The 26,676-nt window shown below is 41.3% G+C and overlaps 1 protein-coding gene across 2 annotated transcripts in view; it reads left to right on the forward strand.

The window, feature by feature from the left end:
- LOC134338265 (stromal membrane-associated protein 2-like) overlaps window positions 1–26,676 on the forward strand; it is a 63,205-nt gene that overhangs the window by 20,364 nt on the left and 16,165 nt on the right. The window contains exons 2-8 of one of the 2 annotated variants that reach the window (XM_063033983.1): window positions 7,489–7,622; window positions 10,212–10,297; window positions 14,969–15,047; window positions 19,723–19,803; window positions 22,126–22,207; window positions 22,300–22,427; window positions 23,225–23,375. In XM_063033983.1, the coding sequence (XP_062890053.1) occupies window positions 7,489–7,622; window positions 10,212–10,297; window positions 14,969–15,047; window positions 19,723–19,803; window positions 22,126–22,207; window positions 22,300–22,427; window positions 23,225–23,375 (741 nt within the window). The remainder of the gene's footprint in view (window positions 1–7,488; window positions 7,623–10,211; window positions 10,298–14,968; window positions 15,048–19,722; window positions 19,804–22,125; window positions 22,208–22,299; window positions 22,428–23,224; window positions 23,376–26,676) is intronic. The other variant, XM_063033984.1, reaches the window with a different exon arrangement.

Below are 26,676 nucleotides of genomic sequence, written 5' to 3' on the forward strand. Positions count from 1 at the left end.
TTTATAACTGTGAAATTTCCTCCTCTAAATCTGCCTGATCCACCCCACCCCAAAGAATCTCTCAGACCTGTGAAACTCTCCATAAGATATCCCATATTTCTCAATTTGCTTATCATTAGTCCTAGTATTTTCTTGTCAGAGTTGGTGTTAGTTTTTGTTTGCTAATCTTGTGACATCATAAATACGAACTGTTGCTCAACTTACTTGTAGAGTCTTTTCATTCTCTGCATCCACTGCCGCAGAGATCGCTGAGTGGTAGTTTAATCACAGATGAATAGATTCTTCCCCATCTAACACTCAAGTGTTGTTTTGATCAGAGAAGGAGGGCTGACGAGCATCTGCTCAGCCCCTGTGTCCTTGTCAGACCTAACTGTGGCCTTGAACATTCTTAGCTAGCTCGCATTCCTGTAGTTGAAGATAGGGAAAAGCAAGAGGAAAGCAAGTTGCTTTGACGATTAATATTCCAATTCATTAATTGTTTCTAGATGTGCAGCTGTCCACAGGTATAGTGTCTGTTGTGTTCCGTAAGTGAATGTTATATTGAAAATTCGGCCCAGATTTCTCTCCATCTGGTTTTGCTCTATGGCATTAACGGAGAGCAAGTAAATTCAGTGCTGGGTGGACTGTGTGGACAATCATGGAGACACAGTGTTTGATGCACATCGAATTGATGTTTGTTTCAGTGCAGAATGTCAAAGCATGCCTTCCCATTATTTCATATCTAGATCTAGCACCTGTGATTTTAGGTCATAATTTTGAGAAAGCCAAAAATACTAAGATTGTTGAATAAACAAAATGTCTTTGTAAGTCTCTGAAGAGTATCCCAAGTTTTGGGAGTGTGGGGTCCAAGTGGTTGGAAGTACAATTGCTCCCCATGGAGGGAACTAAGAGGAACAAGAAGCCAGAGTTAGGGGAGTGACTATTCAGTAGATCTAAAGATATTGATAGTTGTGAAGTGTTGCAAAGGATGTAACTGTTTATCACTAAGATTGAGAATCATGAAGCTACTGTCAGTTCATGGTTGAGCTGCAATTAAGTGGATCCACATAACTCTGAGTCAGTATTCTGTTTGTGTATTCTCTTTGGATACATTATTCCCCCCTCCACAACTTTTGCTGATAATATTATTGTTATCTAGCCTATGGACAAGCTCATAATTTTTGACACAGAGCTACCAGTGTTTTAGTAGAGGGTATCCTTTAATGTAGAAGCTACAGAAAGAATACCCATGAATTATGTCAGGGCTCTAAATTAAAAGGAGTAACAAATCTGCTTGAGATGTGCATAGACTAATGGATCAGCCCACTTACACCCCCCCCCCCCGGCATTTTCCTTTGTGGCTACCTCTACCCTTTTATCTCCCCCCTTAATGTCCAGGGTTTCAAAGACACTATTTTTAGGGAAGCTGTAAGATACTTCCATTTCATCCTCTCTAGATTGAGAAAACTTGACTGCTTTCAAACACCTATATTCACGCTGCAAAGTGACCTGATTTTTCCATCTGCCTTTTGTTTTTATTTTCTAATACAGTCCCACACTAGCCACCTGTACTGTTTCACCAAAGCTCAATGTTATGTAAAGGAATGAGAGTTGTAACTATCAACCCTTGACACTTTCATTTCTAAATCCCTAGGATCACCATTCTCAGGATTGCTTTTGTTCAGGAACTTGATCATTGACTGTAGCCACAATTGCAAGTCAGAAGCTGGGTATCCTGCAGCAGGCACATCACTTACTGTACCCTGGAGCATTCCCACCGTATCACACAATATTCTTCCAATGAATATTTATTCCTCTGCCTTTTTGTACCTCCCTAAAGGTATTACCTTGCTCTTTGCTGGGTTAGATTTCACTTGTCATTTTTCTGCCCAACTAACCAAGCGTCGTTTGTTTTTATTTTTGGAATACGAAGTTTCATTCCTCACTTCTAACCATGCATCTAATTTTTATGTCATCCATAGACCACTTTAACATGCCCCTACATGGAGCACTACAGCGTGGAAACAAGCCCTTCAGTCCATCTCGTCTATGCCAAACTGTTATTCTGCATAGTCCCATTGACCTGCACCTGGATCGCTGGATCGTAGCCCTCCATGTCCCTCCTATACACATACTGATTGAGACTCAGATATGTATTGCCTATTAAGAGGAAGCAAGTACTAATTTCTATGGCACTTCACTGGCTACAGTCTTCCAAAGAGAAGATACACTTATCAACCATTACTCCCTCCTCCTCTCTTATTTGATGTTGTCTGAGGAGTAATGATTAAAGCCTTGGTTAGAACACTGCAATCCTGTAAAATGATACATCCGACTGTTGTGTACATCTTCTGTGCTAATCTGGATTATGTGCTCAGATCTTTGGAGTAGGTCTGGAAACTTGAACACTTGAAAGCCTAGTACACAGTGCTGATCTGCATATGAGGATGGGGGAGGGAAGAAAACGGTATAAGATCTAAATTAGATTTAATAAAAGGATACCAGAACTATGAGATCATCTCTGTCGGGAAAGATTACGGAGGCTGGAAACGGAAGAACAGAGACATTTCCCGAGTTCTTTGAAATGATGTAGATAAACTGATCCCACTTATGGGAGAATACAAAATCAGATTCTGTAAATATAAAGATACTAACCAAAGCTAATAAGGAAACCAGGACTGCCAGGCGTGAACCATGGCTGCAGCTGAAATAATGTAGATAAATTTATGGTGTCAATTAGCCAAAAAAAAGATAAAAATACCATAAATTCTCAATCAAAAATATGACAATGCTGAAAATGCTCAGCAGTTGAGGAAGCATCTGTGGAGGAAAGGCAGTTAATGCTCCCTTGATGACCTCAAGAACTTTTGAGCTTTTGTAAGCATATTTGCCATGGTCTTTCGCTGAGGTTTTGGTGATCCAGGATATAAAGGTCTGGGGTCTTTGACCTCATCCCTTCAAAGGTAGTGTAAGTTTACAGGAGTGTAAACCTGTCTTTGATTGGAAGTGGAGTAATTTCCTTTCAGTTTTAAAATTGTTCTGACATAGGACGTATTTTAGAGAATGCAGTCATGCTCAAATCTAGATCTGTCCATTATTGCTATGTACATCCACACTACATATATTAAACTAAGGACAAGGAAATCATTTAAACCTGGTGCAAAGTGGAAATTTGCTTGTCACATTATGGGTGTCGAGTATGGGTGCAATAAAATAATGTAACGCTGGCAGTAAATCAGGAAATGATGAATCAAACGGTCTTTGGGGGGGAGAGAGGACTGTTTAGTACAGATAACCTTTAGAGTATGACCATCGTGTAATGGAGATTCATCCTTCTAGTATTCACAAATCACTACCCAAAAGTCTGAGATATAGAATACAATTTGCCCTCCGAATCAGAATCAGGTTTAATATCGCTGGCTTATGTCAGGAGTTTTGTTGTTTTGCGGCAGTGGTACACTGCAATACATAATAAAAGCTATAAGTTACAATGAGAAATATATATAAGTATTACAAAAAGAGAGGAAAAAATAGGTCGTGTTCATGGATTCATTGTCCATTCAAAAACCTGATGGCGGTGGGAAAGAAGCTGTTTCTGAAACGTGTGCATGTCTTCAGGCTTCTGTACCTTCTTGAATGAGAAGAGGGCATGTCGTTAATGATGGATGCTACCCTTTGAAGCTGTCCTCCATGCTAGGGAGGCTGGGGCCAATGGGAGGGAACTGAGTTTACAACCTTCTGCAGCTTTTTTCTGATCCTCTACTGCATATGTGGATGTGGTTTTGTGTAACTGAAAATCATGGTGCAGACTTTTGTTCTGGAAATCCCATACCACCATTAAATTGGGGATTCCTGTAATTTTGGTGAAGAACTAAGAAAGACACAAGAAGCTATCTTGAATTACAGTTGTGGCATTGGTTTAATATTGAACCATAATGATGTGAGGCCTCTCAGAAAGTCATTGATGTCACTTGGCTGCTAACATTTAGTTTATACGGAAGACTTTCTCAGTGCCCCCCTTTTTTAAAAAACATTATAGGTATAAGAATTCCCACTAACTTGGTTGCATCATCTCTGTCCTATGACTACTCAGACTGGAGAAGGTGCATGGCACACAGAACCTTGAGTCTTCTCAAGAGCACACAGAAACCCAGCAAGAATTTCAGAAGGAGCATATCATTTCCCATACTCCACACCTGACCAGTCCATTAGCCACCTCCTGCCTCATCTCTAAACAAGTCTCTGGATCTCCTGTTAGCCTAAGTAACCACTTCAGAACTCTGAACTGGAGTGAGGCAAGTTAAGTTATAGACAATAGACAATAGGTGCAGGAGTAGGCCATTCGGCCCTTTGAGCCAGCATCGCCATTCACTGGGATCATGGCTGATCATCCACAATCAGTATCCTCAGCCTTATGGGGCTATCTGAGAGACTGTTTGTGGAGGGCCTGAATGGCCTTACACAGATGCTGAGCTTGTATGTGTAGGATTTTCCCTCTCTACACTGAAGAGGCAATACTGTGCAGCCCAGTTAAACTCCTACCTTTTGTTGTGGCCTTGTGTCAGCCATTTAAATAAAGGTGCAGTGTCTGAACATCCTCTCAAGTACAGGCTGAATGTCTTAAACCAAGATCCAAAAGTTAGAACAGTTGGGAATAAATGAAATTAACACCAGTGATTCCTTTTCAATTTCAGGGCTGCATTATCTTCAGACAACAGGTGAGGTTCTCATCTGACTTCAATAGACATCCCAGTGCTTGATAGCTGACATGGGAATAGTGAGACTGGAAGATGGGAAAACTGTCTCTGGCCACAGTGACCACAGATATTAAACTGATAAATCCTCCTGATAAAGTCCAATGAGTCTGAACGATTTTCTGAGAGAGATAGTAATGATAATCCAAGAGCGATTTCATCAGCAAACTTAAATACAGGCACTGGAGATGTGCTTGGCCACACATTTATAAGCATACAGTAAAGTGAGTAGAGCAGGGGACTCTACTGCTCCCTGGTGGTGATTGTGGAGGAGATGTTGCCAATCCATACCAACAGGTCTGCAAGTGAGGAAATTGAGGATCTAGTTGCAGAGGGAGATACCGAGGTTTTAGGTCTTGGAGCTTGGTGATGAGTTGCAAGGGGGTGATTGTATTATTCAGATTTGGCTTCAATTTACTGTGACCTCGTTAGATTTTAGAAGTTAACTTAGAGCTGACTGATGAAAAAAACTCGCCATTATTTTAATGGGTATCGTTGCTGGCAATGCAAAAGCCACAAGGTTGATAGTTGCATGGAAACGTCACTTTATTCAGTCACAGTCAGATCAGTCGAATATCTATCGGTTGCATGACAACCGTAGACAAGGCTGTTATTAACAGTCAGAGTTGTGTGATTTCATGCCGCTAAATAACACAAGTGTATCTGTATGAATATCTGTTTATTATAGCTGGGATAGGCGTAGTGGGCAAAAGCTCCCACTACCTATTAAATGCTGTGCACCTCAAATAGCCTTTGAGAACCAAGTCCATCTCCTGGCCTTCACGTGTGGCTTAGCTACTAAGCCCAGTGGAACCATTTCTACTAACAAGAGAAGGGGCAAAGGTGGGTTACGAGCACCTTAAAACCAACCACTTTGGGCAGATGAGGCTCATCAGCCGTGGCTGGCAGTTCATCTAGGAGAAGGAAAACTCTGATTTCAAACCTCCACTGCCTTGCAGCTACACCCACTCATGGCGAAGGCTTTGGGAGTAAACCCTGAGGGAAAAATCCTGAGCTGGAGTTCCTAAAGCAGTCCTACATTGAGTTCAACACTGACAGGCAACTTGTGCAACGCCCCTGGTGCCAGACTGTATAGGTCTCGACCATTCCTTTGGGTTCATCAGCTGTGCGGAGAGGAGGAGCCTGCTGCATGGGTAACAGCTTGCTCTCCATGTCGTACTGCCCTGACTTGAGTACTAGCTGATGCAGCATCCATGGTCGACCTCGACCAAAGGAGGGCCTCTGATCTGTATGAATTTAATATAAATAAGAGAATGTGCAGGGGCATGACTGTATACTATGTACTGAAGATGGGAATGTGGATTTATCATTTTTGATGTGGTTTCTCAATATGGTAGAGTGAATGTAAGTGCAAAACGGTAATTGGAAGCTACGTTGTATTTTCTAATGCACAAAACAACGTATTTGTGTAGCACCTCTAATGTGAACTGTCTCAAGGTGCTTCATTTTCAAACATAATGTGACATGGGGATGTTGAGGCAGATCACCCAAGTGCTGGGCAGAAATTAGTTTTAATACTTTTAAGGGACAAGTGAGAGGTTCACAGGCAAAAAGATACAAGAGGGGTATTGTAGAGACCAGTGGCTTTGGCATCCAGATGATGTGTTTAAAATGAACATCTCAAATCAGTGAATGGTTACAGCATGAAAGGAGGTTATTTGACCCATCAAGTCTGTACTGCCTGTGTAGAAACAGTCCAGTTAGTCCTGTTCTTCTTGACTTCTCCCCCATAATCCTGAAAATTCTTTATATTTGGACAGCTACCCAGCTTTCTGAATGCTGTGGTTAATTTTGCCTCTAATGTTACCTCAGCAGTGTATTCCAGATCCTCACCCCTTAGCGTATTTTTAAAAAATTTAAAACTTTCATGTTATTCTTTATTCTTTTCACCATCATCTTCATTCCTCGTCCCTTTATTATTGCCATTTTGCAAATATGAGCACTTCCTCTCTGTCAGCTATCTGAAGGAGTGTAGATGGATTAATTCTGTCAGATCCTCTGCCCCATAGAGGATAAGATAATATTCTCCAACCTGTCCATTGAATGAAAGTTCCTCATCCGTGAAACCATTTTGGTAAATCTCTCTGCACGTTCTAAAAACTTGTGAATCCTTACCTTGGAGAGCTCCACCATACTCCATTCGGAGGAAAAAAATCTTTCTCATATAAAGTTACATGCTACTCTCTATCCATCCCACTCCAGCTCCTTTTGTTCCATTATCTTCAGGTTTGCTGACAAACTAATTTTGTGGCACTTTATTAAATTCATCTTTTGCAGACCACGTATCATATTAACTGATTTTTCTTTTATCAAACTTTTAATTTATCAAAAACTGTTGTTAGTTTGACTCTGCTTTGAACAAATCCATGCTTACTTTATCTAAAAGCTACAGCTTGTCAATGTCCATGAGCTGTGTGCGGCTTTGATCATTAAGTGTACTTTTTCTCAGATGGCCAAAGGTTGTGCCCAAGTACTGGTGGTGGCTGTGATTGAATGCTTCGAGTACCATGCATTGAACTGCCTGAGGTCTCCAACAGAAGGTGGGGGAAAATATAGAAGGCAGAGAAAGGCATATTAAACTGTCAGACATCTGAAATGTCAGACAAACTTGTTCCTTTGCCCACCTCCATCTTCACTCCTTTTTCATGTATCTTGTATTTCAATATTTTTATTGCATCGTTTGCTCTCAAGTGTGCCTTAATACTTCTCCAACTTTTCTTGTTGTCTTTTGTAGGACCAAGATGGGCATCCTGGAACCTGGGAGTATTCCTTTGCATTCGCTGTGCTGGTATTCACAGAAACCTTGGAGTCCACATCTCCAAGGTGAAGTCAGTAACTTTGGATCAGTGGACACCAGAACAGATCCAGGTACCACATATAGTGTGCACGTTCAGTGCTGTGTGGATGAATGGTATGTGTATGGGTGTAGGTGTGGTGGCGATAGGTAGCATCTCACACACTTTTACTAATAGTGATAATCTTCAGGTTCTCTTGTAGCTTGGTACATGTGCAGTGCTGAGGCAGTGATTCCAATAAAAACAATGTTCTCCTAATGTCCTGGGCCATTGTTTAAATCTGAGCCAAAATCATCAAAATAGGTCATCCTATGACCAAAAGAATGCCTCTCGTGATGGCTTAAAGGCCTACAAGTCAGATTTTCTGTAGTAAATAAGAACTGAAATCTTGTGGAGAAACCTCAGAGAAGCAGGTTACTCTGGGTATTTCATTCCGAAGTAATACACCCTACTTGTGCAGGCTGTACACAGCAGCAGGAAAGAGGGAAACTAAATTAAGACCAACAGTCAAACAAGTATCACCACTTAACCCCTTCTTCCGAAAGGAGGTACTTTTGTTGGTAGGAACCCAACGCATATTGTTGATGCAACCTACATTGCCGATCAGCAAATAAAACTGATTATTTTGAATAATCAGTTTGGATTTCGATAAACCTGTAGCATTCCTTATAAAGTCTGTAAGTCAGTTGGTCTTTGTATACTTGGGTGGATTGAGGCATATGATAAAGCCTTGGCTTGAGCAGTAATCTGTTGAATTTGGGCAGGTTTGGGGAGCTGTGAGTAAATGTAGCCCTATGGTGGGATAATTTGCACAAACCTCCTCATCCAGATGGGAGTCAGTATGGTGTGGTTCTCATATCTTCCACTGCTGGGACTGGCATGGTACTTATTCACCCTGCCTTATAGTTCCAGTAATCTGATGGTCTCTATAGGATGTACAAGTTCTGATCAAGTGTGTTTCTTTCATTGCTCCACATTCATGTTAAGTCCAGGACAGCAAACTTTCACCAGTTCAGATTCAGATTGATTTACTTATCATATGTACATCAAAACATACAGTGATGTCAAGATGACATCAAGTAGTAGAGTCCATTGATATCATGGCTCAGACTTTGTTTGCTTTTTAAGTTCATATGCTGGGGTCTAGGCCTCCACTCCACACTCCATAGCCAGGGTCTTGGATGAGTCACAAAGGACAGCCAGAGTCTTGGCCTCCCTAGGGTGGTTAATGGAGAATTTCGGGGAAAATTAGTGCCAGAATGGGATTTCTTTATCAGAATCTGAATTAGGTTTAATATCACTGACATGAAGAAGAAGAAGAAAGCCCTTAACTCCGAGTGGAGTCATTGGGACGCCGTCATGAAGGCATTTTTTTTAGCAGGCTTTCTTATTTTCACAAGGCCGAGTTGCTAGCTCAATGCTCAACCCAGCACGGATGGAAAGTGTGCAAAGGAGCCGGCTGGATTCAAACTTGGGAGCCTTCACTCCGAAGTCCGGCACTGATGCCACTACGCTACCAGCCAGCTGTCACTGACATGATGTAAAATTTATTGTTTAGCAACACCAGTACATTGCACTGTATAAATATATAATTTATAGTAAGTAATGTCGCTATATCTGTGTATGTGTGTGCAAGTGCATGTATATACGTGTGCGTGAACGTATATGTGTGTGTATATATACATGTATATACAGTAGTGCAAAAAAAGGGGGGAAAATGTGAGGTAGTATTCATGGCTGGTTCTTTGTCCGTTCAGAAATCTGATGGAGTGATAGAAGCTGTTTCTAAAACATTGAGTATGTGTCTTAAGGCTCTTGTATCTCCTCCCTGATGACATGTCACGGGTGTGATGGATACTGCCTTTTTGAGACATTGCCTTTTGAAGATGCCCTCAGTGCTGGGGACGCTAGTCCCATAATTGTGCTGGATGAGATTGCAATCTCTGCAGCTTTTACTGATCCTGTGCAATCAGACAGTGATGCAACCGGTTAGAATGTTCTTCCGGTATACCTGTAGAAATCTGTTAAAGTCTTTGATAACATACCAAATCTCCTCAAACTCCTGTGTTTTCCTCGACTTCCCCTCCCTGAAGCCCACATCAATTCCTTGATGTTGAGTGCAACACTTGTTGCAATACCACACAACCAGCTGATCTCAGATGATGATGTCTGCTCATCACCATCTGAGATTTTGCAACAACGTTTGTGTCACTGGCAAATTTATAGATGGCATTTGAGCTGTGGCCAGCTGCACTGTCATGGGTGCACAGAGAGTAAAGTAACAGGCTAAGCATGCATCCTTGAGATGTGCCAGTGTTGATAGTCAGCAAGGAGGATTGATTTAATGGGCCGATAAATCCCTGTGTAGTAGGAAAATATAGTAGATTCACTGGTAATGTTGATCTCCTTGTAGACCAACTGAGAGAAGTTATTCCATCTACAGACTAATAATATTCAATCTCGAGTACAAGTGGAATTACAAAAGTATATAGTGTATTTTTAAAATTGTTTTAAGAACATTCTAAGCAAGAATGCACTTTTTGTTCCCTTGTGCCATTGCTTCCATTCTGGCTTTGCTTTTTTGCTTTAGAATCTTTTGTGTTGAAGATGAAGCCTTTGTGATGTTTTAGTAACCTTCTGGTCTCTTGTTTCTATGGAATAGAGCATACAGGAAATGGGAAACTCTAAAGCCAGGGTACTGTATGAAGCTTATCTTCCTGATGACTTCAAGCGACCACAAACAGACCAGTATCCTTTTACAGGCTTTTTCAGGAATGGACTGAGGCTGTGGGGCTTTTTTTTGTAGGCACAAGTTCATAGCCTTGCTTGTCATGTATTCAATTTATCTTAAATCCTACAGAGTTGCTGAATAGCAATCTGACTATTTATCAATAAATAGTGGAAAAGGCTTTAAGTTAATTTCTTGTCCACAGTGATAAATTTTAAAAATGTGTAATGCTTTTTAAATTTCTGGTTTTGTAAACTTGATCATAGAATATAATGTTTACTTTTATCCATATCTTGTATTTTATCTTTGGACCTTTTAAAATATGCAGGTCGGACCTTGGAGCAATGATCTTCTCAACCATCTATAGGCCATCCTGGGTTATGGAGAATTGTACATATGAATAAACTCCCATATAATTAAATTCACAAGTCTAATGTATGCTTGTTCCTATAAATGGCAGAACTAGTAATTCTGAAACATTCAAGATTATCGTCGATACCTTCAAATTCTTCATAGTTCCTAACTCGTTAAAGTAGTGAAATCATTTCACTTCCACTCCTGCCAATTCTGACATCTTCAGGTCTGAAAGCCTGAAACTGCAGTGAGCAAAACGGTTCTGAATTGCCTTACTGCTTATTTCTCGCCAACTATCAGTAACAAAAATCACTGCTTTTTGAACATAAACACACGCAACTGACCCTATCTAAAAACTTTGATCTGAGCATGGTGTAGAGTTTAACAGCCACATAAGTGCACTCGACTAATGCTAGTTAGAAACTGTTTGGCAACAGTCTCTTGTCCCAATTAAGTGGCATATTGGTCCCAAATAAATGACAGGAAACCCGGTTATTTTCTCAATTAGTTTTTGTTCTTAAGATTTGCCCCAAATAAGCATTTTCCCCAATTAACTGATGGCCTAACTAACCAGAATTCACTGTATTACAAACAATAAGGGTTCCATTACTAATACTTGCAACCTACTATTTGTTTCAGACGTCTAGTCAGAGGAACACCTAACCATCACTCTCCTGAGCCTTCTGTCCCCAAACCAACACATCTCAGATCCCTTGTATCTGAACATTCTGGACCAGCTTACCTGTGCAGGACATTGTCAGAAGTCAGCAAATTCCATATAAACCATGTCTACTTCTCTGCCTTCATCAATTTTCTTAGTTACCTTCTCAAAAAAAAAACCTCAGATTTGTGAGATATGATCTGCCCTGAACAAACACATACTGACACCTAATCACTGGCCTATAGTTTCCAGGCTTATCCCTATTGTGGTCAGTACCACCTCAGGATTTTTAACCACAAGGTCTCTTAAAATCCGACCTCATTACTCTCATTACTCAGGACCAAATGGCCTGCTCCTGAGTAGGTTCTATTATAAACTGTACTCGGAAGCAATCCCTGACGTGCTCCACAATATCTTTGCCAGTTTGGTTTGTCCTATCAATAAGTGGATTAAAATCTCCATGACAGCTGTTGTTCCCTTTAAACGTGCCCAGGGTATTTCCTCACTTCCTCATTCTATCGAAGGCCAAATCTTGGGGTCCCATAGATACTGCCAACAGTGTCTTCTTGTACATGAATTCAACCCAAACCAATTCCACATCACTATCCACTACCTTTATATTGTGACTCATCATGACTCAGATACCTTGTTTGATTAACAATAGCACTCTGCTTCCTTTCCTTTTTAATCTGTTCTTTTGAAATTGTATAACCTGGAATATTAATCACCCAGTTCTGGTTATTTGTAATCACTTCTCTGTAGTCATTTCTCTGTAATAACTGTCAGATCATATCCATATTTTGCTATCTATGCTGTCAAATGATCTATCTCATTACAAATGGTACATGTATTGAAATAAAGACAGGAGTTTTTTTGTTAATTTATAGTATTTCTGGACTTGTTCTGTGCTGCATGCTTTTATTTTCATTTTGTGCCGCTGCCTGGCACTTTCCCTCTCACTATCCTGTGCTACTGCGCTCTCATCTTCCCTTTGATTTATTAAGTATCCCTTGGATCCCCCATTTAGTTATGCACCTGTCTACAATCCCATTTAAATGGTTGGTCTCCACCATCTCCTCTGACAGCTTTCGATAGACCTACTACCCTCTGTGCAGGGAAAAGAAACTTGATCTCCTTTAAATAGTTGCACTCTCGCCTTAATAAACTGTGCCTTCTGGTTTTAGACTACCCTACCCGTGAAAAGATTGTGATTATTTACGCCATTCTTAATTTTATGTACCGTTGTAAGGTCAACCCTCAAGCCTCCTGCACTCAAGTGAGAGAAATCCTAGCCTATCCAATCTGTCCTTGTAACTAAAGTCCTCCGTTCCAGGCAAAATCCTGTGAATCTCTTCTTCGTGCTTTCTAGTTCTAGGGCATCAGAGCTGCACAGTATTCTCAAGTGGTCTAACCAATGCCTTGTACAGCTGCAAAACGATGTCCCAACTCTCATACTCAGTATTTCTGCCTATGAAGGCAAGCAAGCTAAACACCTTCTTCACTAGCAATGAACTTGCATCCCAAGGTCCTTCTGCGCATCATTGTTTCTAAGGTCCCTACTATTTACAGTATATGTTTGAAGCCAAATATCAAACAACCTAAACAACATTATCTAACATTTGTCTGGATGAAATTTCGTTTGCCACCTATGCCCAGCTTTCCAGCTGTATCCTTTAAAGTCGGAGTAAATTTATTATCAAAGTATGTCACCATGAGATTCATTTTCCTGCAGGCATTCACATTAGAACAAAAATACAATAGAATCAATGAAAATCTACACATAAACAAGGATCAATCTGCAAAAGAAAACAAACTGTGCTAATACAAATAAATAATACTGAGAAATTGAGTTGTAGAATCCTTTAAAGTGAGTTAATGGGTTGTGGAACCATTTCAATGTTGAGGTGAGTGAAGACATTCACGCTGATTCAGAAATGTGATGACCTCAATTTCTATAACTCCTACAAACTTCCTGTCGTCAGCAAACTGACCAGTCAGACCACCGATTGTCTCATCCAACTATTTATGTATAGGAAAGACAACAAAGGATCCAACACTGATCCCTGCAGTACCCCGCTAGTAACACAGTCCCAGTCAGAAAAACAACCATTGATCCAGTTTGCCTAAACATCTTGGACCCCGTGTGACCTAAACCCATACACGAGTTTACTGCATGAAGTCTTGCTGATGTCCATGTCAGCCCTGTTTACTGCCTTGCTATCATCAGTTTTCATAGTAATCAGGTTAGTCATAGTAATCGTATTAATCAGAAAACTCAGTCAGGTTTGACAAGCAGGATTTCCCATGCACAAAACCACGTTGACTCCACATAAACTCTTTTCGAGTTTGTCATCGAAATGTCGTTTAAAATCGACATCTGTACGTGGCTGGAAACTCAGTTTATTTGTCATAGACACTGGGAAAGCACTAGATCTTTTTTCATGTTCCCTCCCTTTAATCAGTGTTTTTTCAAGTTCACAAATCCTATCCCTAAGAATTTTCAGAATAGGTCCCTGCTTCTGATACAAGGCTCATCAGTCTGTAGTTTCCTGGCTTGTTCGTAGCACCCTTAAATTTATTGGTACCTCACCCCATGGCAAAAGTTGATGCAGGTAAAGGCCCTGGCAATCTCCTCCATTTCTCCCTATGATGCCATGGGATAGATTTCACCAGCCCCTAGGGATTTGTTCACCTCATTGCGGATATTTATAACATTCTCCTGATATCCAGATGTTGCAACTATGGATATACATTTTCCTTCTCCCTGTGAATACTGATGTGAAGTATTTATTCAAAACCCCACACACAGACTTTCCCTTTGGCCCCTGACAGAACCTACTTTTTCTCTTAACTACTCTCTTCTAATGTATTTATAAAAGGTTTTGGGATTCTCTAAAATTCTGTTGGCCAGGGCAATTTTATGTCCCTGCCCTCTCAATTGTTTTTATAAGATCTCTCCGATATCACTTGATAATGATGTCTTATACTGGACAAGCACTTCCTTCTCTCTCTTGATCAAACCCTCAATGTCTTTTGTTAACCAAGGCTCCCTGATGTCACTCTTCTTACCCTTACAATGAGCTTACTATTGTGCTTTTAAATGCCTCCTATGTATTGGATGTTGTGTTCCCTGTAGCAGCTGCCCAATCTACTTTCACCAGCTCCTTTCTTACACTGTTGAGGTCAGCCCCCCCCACAGTTCATGGGTTCATCCAGAGACACTTCTATCACTTACTCATCTTCATTCCCTAAGCTCAGCTCCCTGCCACACCAGGTGGTTTCCACCACATTATATTTTGAGTCTTGCGTTTATCTATGTAATTCTATTTACCCTTTACCTTGTGGTTCGCGTTTCAGTTTTGCCCTGAGCTGCTATCATCCCCCAGCAGAACCTCCTTTCTGGTCCTACCTGCATGGATCACAACTAGATTCTCCCTCCCACTCCCAGATATCCACTCCAGGACTAGGCAGGCAATACAGCTTTTGGGACTCTGCATGTGCTCCAGTCAACAGTGCCTGTTCCCCTAGATGTCCCCTATGACTGTTTCTATTGAATTTTTATTGCTTCCTTGGCATGCTTACTTTTTTTTAGGTAAGGACGTCAAAACTGTAGCTCATTTCTTAGGACAATAAAATCCAGCTTGTCTTTCAATTTTGCCCTCAACCTGGAACTCAGATCTGTGGAAAGCTTCATAAGAGACAAATATGAAAAAAAGAAGTATTTTAATAAAGGTATTGATGTCACTGCTTTCAGGGTGAGTATTGGTTTATTACTGTCATATGTACTAGGTTACAGTGAAAACCTTGGTTTAGCCTGCTATCCAAGCAAATGATGCCATACATAATTAGTTATAGGATGCAGAATATACAAACCCCATTTCCAGAAAAGTTGGGATATTTTCCAAAATGCAATAAAAACAAAAATCTGTGATATGTTAATTCACGTGAACCTTTATTTAACTGACAAAAGTACAAAGAAAAGATTTTCAATGGTTTTACTAACCAACTTAATTGTATTTTGTAAATATACACAAATTTAGAATTTGATGGCTGCAACACACTCAACAAAAGTTGGGACAGTGTTAAAATAAGATTGAAACGTGCACAGGATATTTAAGTAACACCGGTTTGGAAGACTCCACATTAAGCTGGCTACATACAAGAGAGCATCTGCTCTCAGGATGAGGCTTTTCATTCCAGGACGAGGGAGATGTCCTTTTTTAAAGAAAGGGGCTTCCCTTCGTACACTATCAGCTCTGCTCTCAAACGCGTCTCCCCCATTTCACGCACATCTGCTCTCACTCCATCCTCCTGCCACCCCACTAGGAATAGGGTTCCCCGGTCCTCGCCTACCACCCCACCAGCCTCCGGGTCCAACATGTTATTCTCCGTAACTTCCACCACCTCCAACAGGATCCCACCACTAAGCACATTTTTCCCTCCCCCCCCCTTTCTGCTTTCCGCAGGGATCGCTCCCTACACGACTCCCTTGTCCATTTGTCCCCCCCATCCCTCCCCACTGATCTCCCTCCTGGCACTTATCCTTGTAAGCGGAACCAGTGCTACACATGCCCTTACACTTCCTCCCTTACCACCATTCAGGGCCCCAGACAGTCCTTCCAGGTGAGGCGACACTTCACCTGTGAGTCGGCTGGGGTGATATACTGTGTCCGGTGCTCCCGATGTGGCCTTCTATATATTGGCGAGACCCGACGCAGACTGGGAGACCGCTTTGCTGAACACCTACGCTCTGTCTGCCAGAGAAAGCAGGATCTCCCAGTGGCCACACATTTTAATTCCACATCCCATTCCCATTCTGACATGTCTATCCACAGCCTCCTCTACTGTAAAGATGAAGCCACACTCAGGTTGGAGGAACAACACCTTATATTCCGTCTGGGTAGCCTCCAACCTGATGGCATGGACATTGACCTCTCTAACTTCCGCTAATGCCCCACCTCCCCCTCGTACCCCATCCGTTATTTATTTTTATACACACATTCTGTCTCTCACTCTCTTTTTTCTCCCTCTGTCCCTCTGACTATACCCCTTGCCCATCCTCTGGTTCCCCCCCCCCACTGTCTTTCTCCCCGGACCTCCTGTCCCATGATCCTCTCATATCCCCTTTGCCAATCACCTGTCCAGCTCTTGGCTCCATCCCTCCCCCTCCTGTCTTCTCCTATCATTTTGGATCTCCCCCTCCCCCTCCCACTTTCAAATCTCTTACTAACTCTTCCTTCAATTAGTCCTGATGAAGGGTCTCGGCCTGAAACGTCGACTGTACCTCTTCCTAGAGATGCTGCCTGGCCTGCTGCGTTCACCAGCAACTTTGATATGTGTTACATTAAGCAGGCTAATAGGTAGCAGGTAAGGTATCATGACTGGGTATAAAAGTAGCGTCCATCAAAGGCTCAGTCTTTGCAAGCAAGGATGGGTCATGGCTCACCCCTTTGTGCCAAAATTCATGAGAGAATTGTTAAGTCAGTTCAAAAGGAACATTTCTCAACGCAAGATTGCAGAGAATTTAGGTCTTTCAACATCTACGGTACATAATATTGTGAAAAGATTCAGAGAATTCAGAGACATCTCAGTGCGTAAAGGGCAAGGTCGGAAACCACTGTTGAATGCGCGTGATCTTCGGGCCCTCAGGCAGCACTGCCTAAGAAACCGTCATGCTACTGTGACAATTATAGCCACCTGGGCTGGGCAGTACTTCGGAAAACCATTGTCACTCAACACAGTCCGTCGCTGCAACCAGAAATGCAGCTTGAAACTGTATTACGCAAGGAGGAAGCCATACATCAACTCTATGCAGAAACGCTGGCGAGTTTTCTGGGCCCGAGCTCATGTGAGATGGACCGAAAGACTGTGGAACCGTGTGCTGTGGTCAGTTGAGTCCACATTTCAGATAGTTTTCAGAAAAAACAGGCGTCGAGTTCTCCGTGCCAAAGATAAAAACGACCATCCAGATTGTTATCAGCGAACAGCATCTGTGATAGTATGGGGGTGCATCAGTGCCCACGGCATGGGTGAGTTGCATGTATGTGAAGGTACCATTGACTCTGAAAATGAATGGCGCATCATGAAGAGGAGAATCAGACAACGGAGACCACGGACCGTTGTGTAGCTGAAGTCTTATATCAAGCAAGAATGGACAAAATTTCCAATTGCAAATCTACTACAATTACTATCCTCAGTTCCAAAACGATTAAAAAGTGTTATTAAAAGGAAGGTGATGTAACACAATGGTTAACATGCCTCTGTCCCAACTTCTGTTGAGTGTGTTGTAGCCGTCAAATTCTAAATTTGTGTATGTTTACAAAATACAATTAAGTTGGTCAGTAAAACTATTGAAAATCTTTTCTTTGTACTTTTGTCAATTAAATATAGGTTCATGTGAATTAACATATAACAGATTTTTTGTTTTTATTGCATTTTGGAAAATATGCCAACTTTTCTGGAAATGGGGTTTGTAGTTTGGCATTTATAGAGAACGTGCAGTGTAGTCAGACAAAGTGAAGTGCAAGGGCCACAACAAGGTAGACTGGGAGATCAAAAGTTCGTCTTCATGTGTACTGTCTGTTCATCTGTTCAAGAGTGATAACAGTGGGATAGAGCTGTCCTTGAGTTTGGTGGTATGTGTTCTCAAGTTCTTGTATCAGAAAAGAGTGGAGAGGATGAACAAGGAGGGAATGGTCCTATAAATTATGTCAGCTGTTTCATGAGCTAGCAGAAAGTGTATATGGAGTCAGTGGAGGGGAGGTTGCTTTGCTTGAAGGACTGGGTTATGTCCACAACTCTCTTCATTTATTGTAGTCTTGGGCAGAGCAATTGCCATATCTAGATAGATGCTTTCTATGGTGCATCTATATAAATTTGGAAGAGTCATTGGGACATGCCAGATTTCCTTAGCCTTTTTGATGAAGTAGAGGCACTGGTGGGCTTTCTTGGCCATAGTTTCCACATAGCTGGAGCAGAACAAGTTATTGGTGATACTTGCACCTTGAATCTTTATTCTTCCAGGAGCAACTGCAGCAGAAGTTCTGATCATCAGATTATTGTATTTGAATTGAGAGCCCATTATGTGTTTCTATAATACTCATACATGTTCATAGGACTGGGTCACACTCGTCATTCTTGAGAACGAGTGAACAACTTCCTTTTCACTGGACTTCATATTCAGCTTCATTGGGCGCTATGGTAGGATAGTGGTTAGCATTGCATATTCAGCACTAGCGACCCAGGTTCAATTCTGCTACTGCCTGTAAGGAGTTTGTACGTTCTCCTTGTGACTGAGCTCCCTCTGAGTGAGCTATTCTCCCACATTCGAAGACTTATGGATTAATAGTTTAATTGGTCACATGGGTGTAATTGGATGAGTGGCATGGGCTCATTAGGCTGGAAGACCCTGGTATGTTGTATCTCTAAATAATTATAAAATATTGATTTTTGGATTTGGCATAGAGGTAAGAGTTTAAACTGCTGTAACGTTTCATTTGTCATTCTTCAGGCTGTGATCAATGGATTATTTCATACCCTCTTTTCTGGTTCATGACCTACTTTACAAGATCTTTTCTTAATAGAAATTAATGATTCACACTTCATGCTCTGTTTAACAATTTACAGTGGCTTTAATTTTGAAAATATCTATAATAGTTAAAGTTCATGTTACTTAAAAAGGTGTGCTAGAAAGTAGCAGATTTTTTGAATTATACTTGTATGGTGGGAGGAAGTGTTATGGGTGTTTGAGGGATGTGCTTAGTATATTGCGTTATGCTAGCAGAAAAAGTGTAGGGAATAGCTAATATATGGAACAGCAGGATTCAGTTGTAGTATCCAAAGGGGAGGTGGATAAATCATCATCATCATCAGGTGCCGTGCCCACTTTGAGCTTTAGCTGCCATAGCCCACACACTCCTGTTTCGGGTCAAGTGGATCAATTCATTGGTATTCATTTCCAGTTCTCTGGCTGCTGTCTCCATCATCATTTGTCTTTGTCTTCCTCTTGCTTTCTTCCCTTCAATCTTTCCCATAGTTACTGTGCATTCTAACTCCTCTTTCCTAATCACATGTCCAATGAAGTTACGTTGCCTTTTCATGATCTCATACATTATTTCTCTTTTTGTGTTTGCCTTGTTCGTGACATCCTCGTTAGATATTCATTTCGTCCATGATATTCTTTGCATCCTTGAGGAGGTGGATAAATACCAAAAGAAAATAATGGGTTAGGGCAGTGGGCACAAGCAGTAGCTAAGTGGGCTGTCTTTGGTGCTGCGGATCTGTAATTTATTATTGTATGCCGAGAACAACTAAATCTTTGTAAATAACAGCTGCGGTTGAACAGTAGATAACAGCCTCTTGTCTCAAAGTTTTGTTTCTGATCTGTCGGCGGTCTTCTAGTCTTAAGTTTAACAGCTTTTCCTCTTCCAGAAAGAAAATAACAAATGGAAGAAAGAGACGGAGACAAAAGAAAGCAAACCTGTACCAGTTATTTTTGAAAAGGTTAAAGTGGTGAGTCTGTGAATTGACTGTTGCCATTAGTTAAATACTTGGAACATAAGTGCATGAGGCTGGTCAAAATAGAATTATTTTACCACTTGGTGGAAGAAAATGTCTTCACTGTCATAACCAAGGAATCTGGCACAGAGCTGTATTGGACTCCTTGAGATAGTTAAATTTGTGAAGGTATCATTTTTTCAATTTATTGGGTTTTCTTGAAGAAGTGACATCATGTGAATAAAGGTGAGCAAATGCACATGCTGTGCTTAGATTTATGGAGACCATTTTGTGGAAACTGACAACAAGTGGTTAAATGGTGTGGAGGAAATAATTGATGTGCGAGCAAGGAACAGAATGGGTGCAGCTTGATCTTTATCATATTGGTAAGAAGTAGCAACTGTGTGTCTTCAGAGCTGGTGCTAGAGCCTCTATTTTTAACAAATTGCATAAATCATTTCAATTTAAATATGGTCCCAATGCCATATCTAAATTTACGGACAACACCATTGTTGTTTGTCAAATCAAAGGTGGTCATGAATCAGCATACAGGGAGGAGATTGAAAATCTGGCTGAGTAGTATCACAACAACCTCTCACTTAATGTCAGCAAGACAGAGGAGCTGATTACTGACTGCAGGAGGAGGAAACTGTAGGTCTATGAGCCAGTACTCATCTGGGGGGGATCAGAGACAAAGAGGGTCAGCAACTTTAAATTCCTCGGTGTTATTATTTCAGCGGATCTGACTTGGGTTCAGCACGCAAGTGCCATTACATAGAAAGCACGGCAACACCTCTACTTTCTTAGAAGTTTGCGAAGATTCGGAATGTTATCAAAATATTACCGCGTTCTATAGATGCCCAGTGGAGGGTATATTGACTGGTTGCATTACATCCAGGTATGGAAACACCAATACTCTTGAACAGAAAATCCTACAAAAAGTAGTGGTTACAGCACAGTCCATCAGTGATAAAGCCCTCCCCACCATTGAGCATATCTACATGGAGCACTGTCGCAAGAAAGCAGCATCCATTATCAAGGGCTCCCCACCATCCAGGTCATGCTCTCTTCTTGCTGCTGCCATCAGGAGGAAGATAGGGAAGCCTCAGGACCCATATCACCAGCTTCAGGAACAGTTATTACCCCGCAGCCATCAGGCTCTTGAACCAGAGGAGATACCTTCACTCACCTTTACTGACCCCAACACTGATTTGTTACCACAGCCTATAGACTCACTTTCAAGGACTCTTCATCTCATGTTTTTGATATTTGTTGCATGTAGCTTGTTATTTATTTATTTATTTGTTATTTCTTTTTATATTTGTGCAGTTTGTTGTCTTTTTATTTTACACTGGTGGTTTGTCTGTCTTATGTGCAGTCTTTTGTAGATTACACTGTGTTTCTTTGTATTTACTGTGAGTACCCGCAAGAAAATGAAGCTCAGGGTTGTAGCTGGTGACATATACATTATGTACTTCAGTAATAAATATAAATTGAACTTTGATATGAACAGAGGGACCAAAGGTAATGGCTGCTAATTTTGCTGGTGAAACAACAATCGACAGGAATGAACTGATGGGTATGTAGCAGACACCATGGGTAAAATGGATCCAGTTGATTGGTCAGAGAGCATAGAGTTGGGGGTAATATTGGTATGAATAGTCATGGACCAATTAAGAGAGTCAGAATAAATGGGGAATTTTTGGATTGTGAATCAGTAACAAGGGATGTGTTTTAGAATCAGTGCTGAAGCCTCACCTACTTAGAATCAGTACGAATCATTTGGATTAAGGAATTAACTGTAGCCAAATCTGTTGATGGTACAGAAACAAGTAGATCAGGTAGCGCACCAAGAAAGGGATACACTTATTAAAATAAAACACTTTATTATCACAACAAAACATTGTGATGCAAGTGGATCTTGAGCAAATAACTTTTGATGCCACTTTGTCTGATGTTGGTGAGACTGCATGTGGAGTCCTGCATAGAGTTTTTGTTTTGAGGAGGGATAGTTTTACAGTTGATTCCTAGGATAAAGGGGTTGCCATGTGGAATGTAGAAGATCAAGAGAAACAAGATCTGGTAATTAGATTGATAAGTATGTAAAGGTTACTGTAGACAGATGGGAATGCACAGTTAAGGTACAATCAGATTAGCCCTGATCTTGTGAAATTGCAGAGTAGATCCCAGGGGCTGAGGTGCCGTACTCTTTCCACTTCTGTCTGAGTTTCCACTTGCTCCCCCAGCTGTGAACCTGCCACTAGGCTTCTGCTGTTTACCTGTTCACCCTGCTCACTTAGGGAATTTTAAACAGCTGTGACTTTTTCCTGTATTGAGGCACCAAAGAAAGATGAACAGCAGCAGTTGAGAACAAGTTCTTCAGCACCTCCAGGGCCTACGATTGACCTTCTGGGCTTGGGTAAGGTCGCAGTCTTCTCTCTGTTCCCTCCGGTTTTACAGCAGCCAATTCCATGTTCCTTCTATGCCCTTATCTGTAATATTCTTCCTCAGACGCTCCTGCAGCAGCTCCTACCACCAGTGGGACCACTAGTCTAACCACAACTATGGCTAATGACCTGGATCTATTTGGATCAATAATGTCCAATCCACTGCCTGAACCCAGCACATTCCAAAGCACGGTATGTATTAATACATCGCAGGAAACGGGCCTGGACCCTGAATTTTCATGTATAAAATAATAACTGAACTGGAGAGTTATAATTCCTGATTAAGGTTAATATCCAGCACACACTAGTGGTTAATAAATAATCTATACAAGTAGTCAGTATTTAATTTTATTTGCACAATGTTATTTTTTTCCACATCAGTTATTTGCTAGTTTTTGTTTATAAATTTTTTCATAAATTCTATTCTTTTTTCTTTATTTTTCTGTAAATGCCTGCAAGAAAGTGAATCTCAAGATACAGTATGTGGTGACATATGTGTACTTCGATAATAAATTTGCTTTGACTTAATTACCCAGCTGGTGTTAAACACGTGAACAGTATGGAGGGGTAGGTAAATCATTGGATAAAAGTGGAGGAGACGCTGATGCTTTATGCGCACAAATCCAGCTGAGCAGATTTTCCCCCCATTTCCTAACACATTACAGAGAGATTGCCATTTGCCTCTACAACTACTTTGTTATAATTATTCAGTGCTTATTTCACTGGAAGTCCTATATGTTTGGATAAAGAGGGAGCACGATATGTGAATGTGAAATTTGTAGAGATAACAGAATCCGGTATGTTATCAGTGTGTCTAGGGAATGGCTGTACCTTGTACTATTGCTTTTGTCATTTAGTGTATACCTTTATATATTGCTGTGATGGACACCGTACATCTTTTGTGTAAGTGGAGAATTCAGTCAATTGCATGCAGAAGAAAGCCTTAAATGCATGCTCGTGTTTCACCGTGTTGACGTTGTGTTTTGCAGTCTTTGGCCTCTGCTCCCCAGGAAGGAGCTGAAAACCTGAACCTCTTTGCTGACCCCTCCCTGAAGCAGGAGGATTCTGGGAAGAAGCAGCTCTCAAAGGACACCATTCTGTCACTTTATGGGTCGCAGCCCACCCATGTTCCAGTGCAAGGTATGTAACAGAACTACAATTATCATCCCACCCAGAGACAGAGGAAGATGCACTGGCAGAGATGGTCCTGCCTAGCTCAATAGCAGAACCTTTACAGATCTTCCTTTCCTAACTGACTGCTGAGGTGGAAATCAGCTGATCTGGAACTGGGGACCCAGATATACTGATGAACAGAATCATAGAAGCACTATGATTTGTGGCACAGCAGACTCCACTCTGACTTGCTTAGGCAGAAAACTCACATGGCTTCTTTTAATTTATCAGCTCCTGACCACAGCCCTTGTAGGTTATTGACACCAACTACTTAAAATGTGCTGAGGTTTTGCCTTCTGCCTTTCTTTAAGGCTGTACTTTTTGGATGAAGATACTGTTCCTCATCTCCCCTCTAACATTCCAACTAATACTTAAATCTGTGCCCCCAATCTTTGCAACCAGTACTTACATCTCTCCAAGCATCTTCTACATTTCCCCAACTCCATAATTTAAAGCTCCCCTAAATCTCCTTTATTGTAAGAAAACAACTGCAGATAAATAGATCTTTTCCTATAGCCATAATTATCCAACATGGCAAAACTCAGATAAGCCTGCACTGCATCCTGCAGTGTTCTACTGACTGGAAGTGTATACAAGTAAAGCAAGGGATCTAATTATACAGGTGCTTGTCTGTGCCTTGGCCAAGAAAGACGGGTGTTCCATTTGCCTCCACGATCATATCTTTCTTTTATTTATCTTCAGAGATGTGCAGAAGGTCCTCTATACTGTTGAGCATCCTACCATTTTGAATTGAATTTTACTTGCTACTTTTCACTTCCCTGGACATGTTATGCTTTGTCAAATGCTTTACTAAAATGCTTTTATAAGACAATAAGATATGGGAGCAGAAGTAGGCCATTTGGCCCATCAAGTCTGCTCTGCCATTCAATTATGGGCTGATCCAATTCTTCCAGTTATCTCCACTCCCCTGCCTTCTCCCCATACCCTTTGATGCCCTGGTTATCTCTGCTTTAAATGCACCCAATGACTTGGCCTCCACAGCCGCTCATGGCAGCGAATTCCACAGATTTACCACCCTCTGACTAAAGTAATTTCTCTGCATCTCTGTTTTAAATGGATGTCCTTCAATCCTGAAGTCGTGCCCTCTTGTCCTAGACTCCCCTACCATGGGAAATAACTTTGCCATATCTAATCAGTTCAGGCCTTTTAACATATGGAATGTTTCAATGAGATCCCCCCTCATTCTTCTGAACTCCAGGGAATACAGCCCAAGAACTGCCAGACGTTCCTCATATGGTAACCTTTTCATTTCTGGAATCATTCTCATGAATCTTCTCTGAACCCTCTCCAATGTTATTATATCCTTTCTAAAATAAGGAGGCCAAAACTGCACACAATACTCCAAATGTGGTCTCAGGAATGCCTTATAGAGCCTCAACATCACACCCTTGCTCTTATATTCTATACCTCTAAAAATGAATGATAACATTGCATTCGCCTTCTTCACCACCAACTCAAACTGGAGGTTAACCTTTAGGGTATCCTGCACAAGGACTCCCAAGTCCCTTTGCACCTCTGCATTTTGAATTCTCTCCCCATCTAAATAATAGTCTGCCAGTTTATTTCTTCCACCAAAGGGCATGACCATACGCTTTCCAATATTTCATTTGCCACTTCTTTGCCCATTCCCCTAAACTATTTAAGTCTCTCTGCAGGTTCTCTGTTTCCTCAACACTACCCGCTCCTCCACCTATTTTTGTATCATCGGCAAATTTAGCAACAAATCCATTAATCCTGTAGTCCAAATCATTGACATACATCATAAAAAGCAGCGGTCCCAGCACCGACCCTTGTGGAACTCCACTGGTAACCGGCAGCCAGCCAGAATAGGATCCCTTTATTCCCACTCTGTGTTTTCTGCTGATCAGCCAATGCTCCACCCATGCTATTAACTCCCCTGTAATTCTGTGGGTTCTTATCTTTCGAAGCAGCCTCATATGCGGCACCTTGTCAAAGGACTTCTGAAAATCCAAGTACACCATATCCACTGCATCTCCTTTGTCTACCCTGCTTGTAATTTCCTCAAAAAATTGCAGTAGGTTAGTCAGGCGGGACTTTCCTTTCAGGAAACCATGCTGGCTTTGGCCTATCTTGTCATGTGCCTCCACGTATTCCATAATCTCATCCCTAACAATCGATTCTAACAACCTCCCAACCATTGATGTCAGGCTAACAGGTCTATAGTTTCCCTTCTGCTGCCTTCCACCCTTCTTAAATAGCGGAGTAATATTTGCAATTTTCCAGTCATCCGGTACAATGCCAGAACCTATCGATTCTTGAAAGATCATTGTTAATGCCTCTGCAATCTCTCCAGCTACTTCCTTCAGAACCCAAGCGTGCATTCCATCAGGTCCAGGAGATTTATCCACCCTCAGACCATTAAGCTTCCTGAGCACCTTCTCAGTCATAATTTTCACTGCTTCACTTCCCTGACACTCTTGAATGTCTGGTATACTGCAGATGTCTTCCTCTGCCATCTCTGCGTCTTTCATTACAATATCTCCAGCGTCATTTTCTATTGGTCCTATATCTACCCTCAAATCTCTTTTAGCCTTTACATACTTAAAGCTTTTAGTATCTTCTTTTATATTAGTCACCAGCTTCCTTTCATAATTCACCTTTTCCTTCCTAATGACCTCCTTAGTTCCTTCTGCAAGTTTTTAAAAGCTTTCCAATCCTCTATCATCCTTGATGCTTTCGCTTCCTTATATGCCCTCTCTTTTGCTTTTACTTTGGCTCTGACTTCACTTGTCAACCACTGTAATGTCCTCCTTCCATTTGAAAATTCCTTCTTATTTGGAATATACCTGTCTTGCAGTTCCCTCATTTGCTTTTGCTTTTACTTTGGCTCTGACTTCACTCGTCAGCCACTGTAATGTCCTCCTTCCATTTGAAAATTTCTTCTTATTTGGAATATACCTGTCTTGCACTTCCCTCATTTTTCACAGAAACTCCAGCCATTGCTGCTGTGCTGTCCTTCCTGCTAGTGTCCCTTTCCAGTCAACTTTGGCCAGTCCCCCTCTCATGCCATTGTAATTTCCTTTATTCCACTGAAATACTGACACATTGGATTTTTTTTCCCTCTCAAATTTCAAAGTGAACCCGATCATATTGTGATCACTGCTCCCTAAGGGTTCCTTAACCTTAAGCTCTCTTATCACCTCCGGATCATTGCACAACGCCCAATCTAGCACAGCCGATCCCCTAGCCGGCTCAATGACAAGCTGTTCTAAAAAGCCATCCCGTA

This window comes from Mobula hypostoma, chromosome 26 (genome assembly GCF_963921235.1).
Source record: "Mobula hypostoma chromosome 26, sMobHyp1.1, whole genome shotgun sequence".
NCBI lineage: Eukaryota > Metazoa > Chordata > Chondrichthyes > Myliobatiformes > Myliobatidae > Mobula > Mobula hypostoma.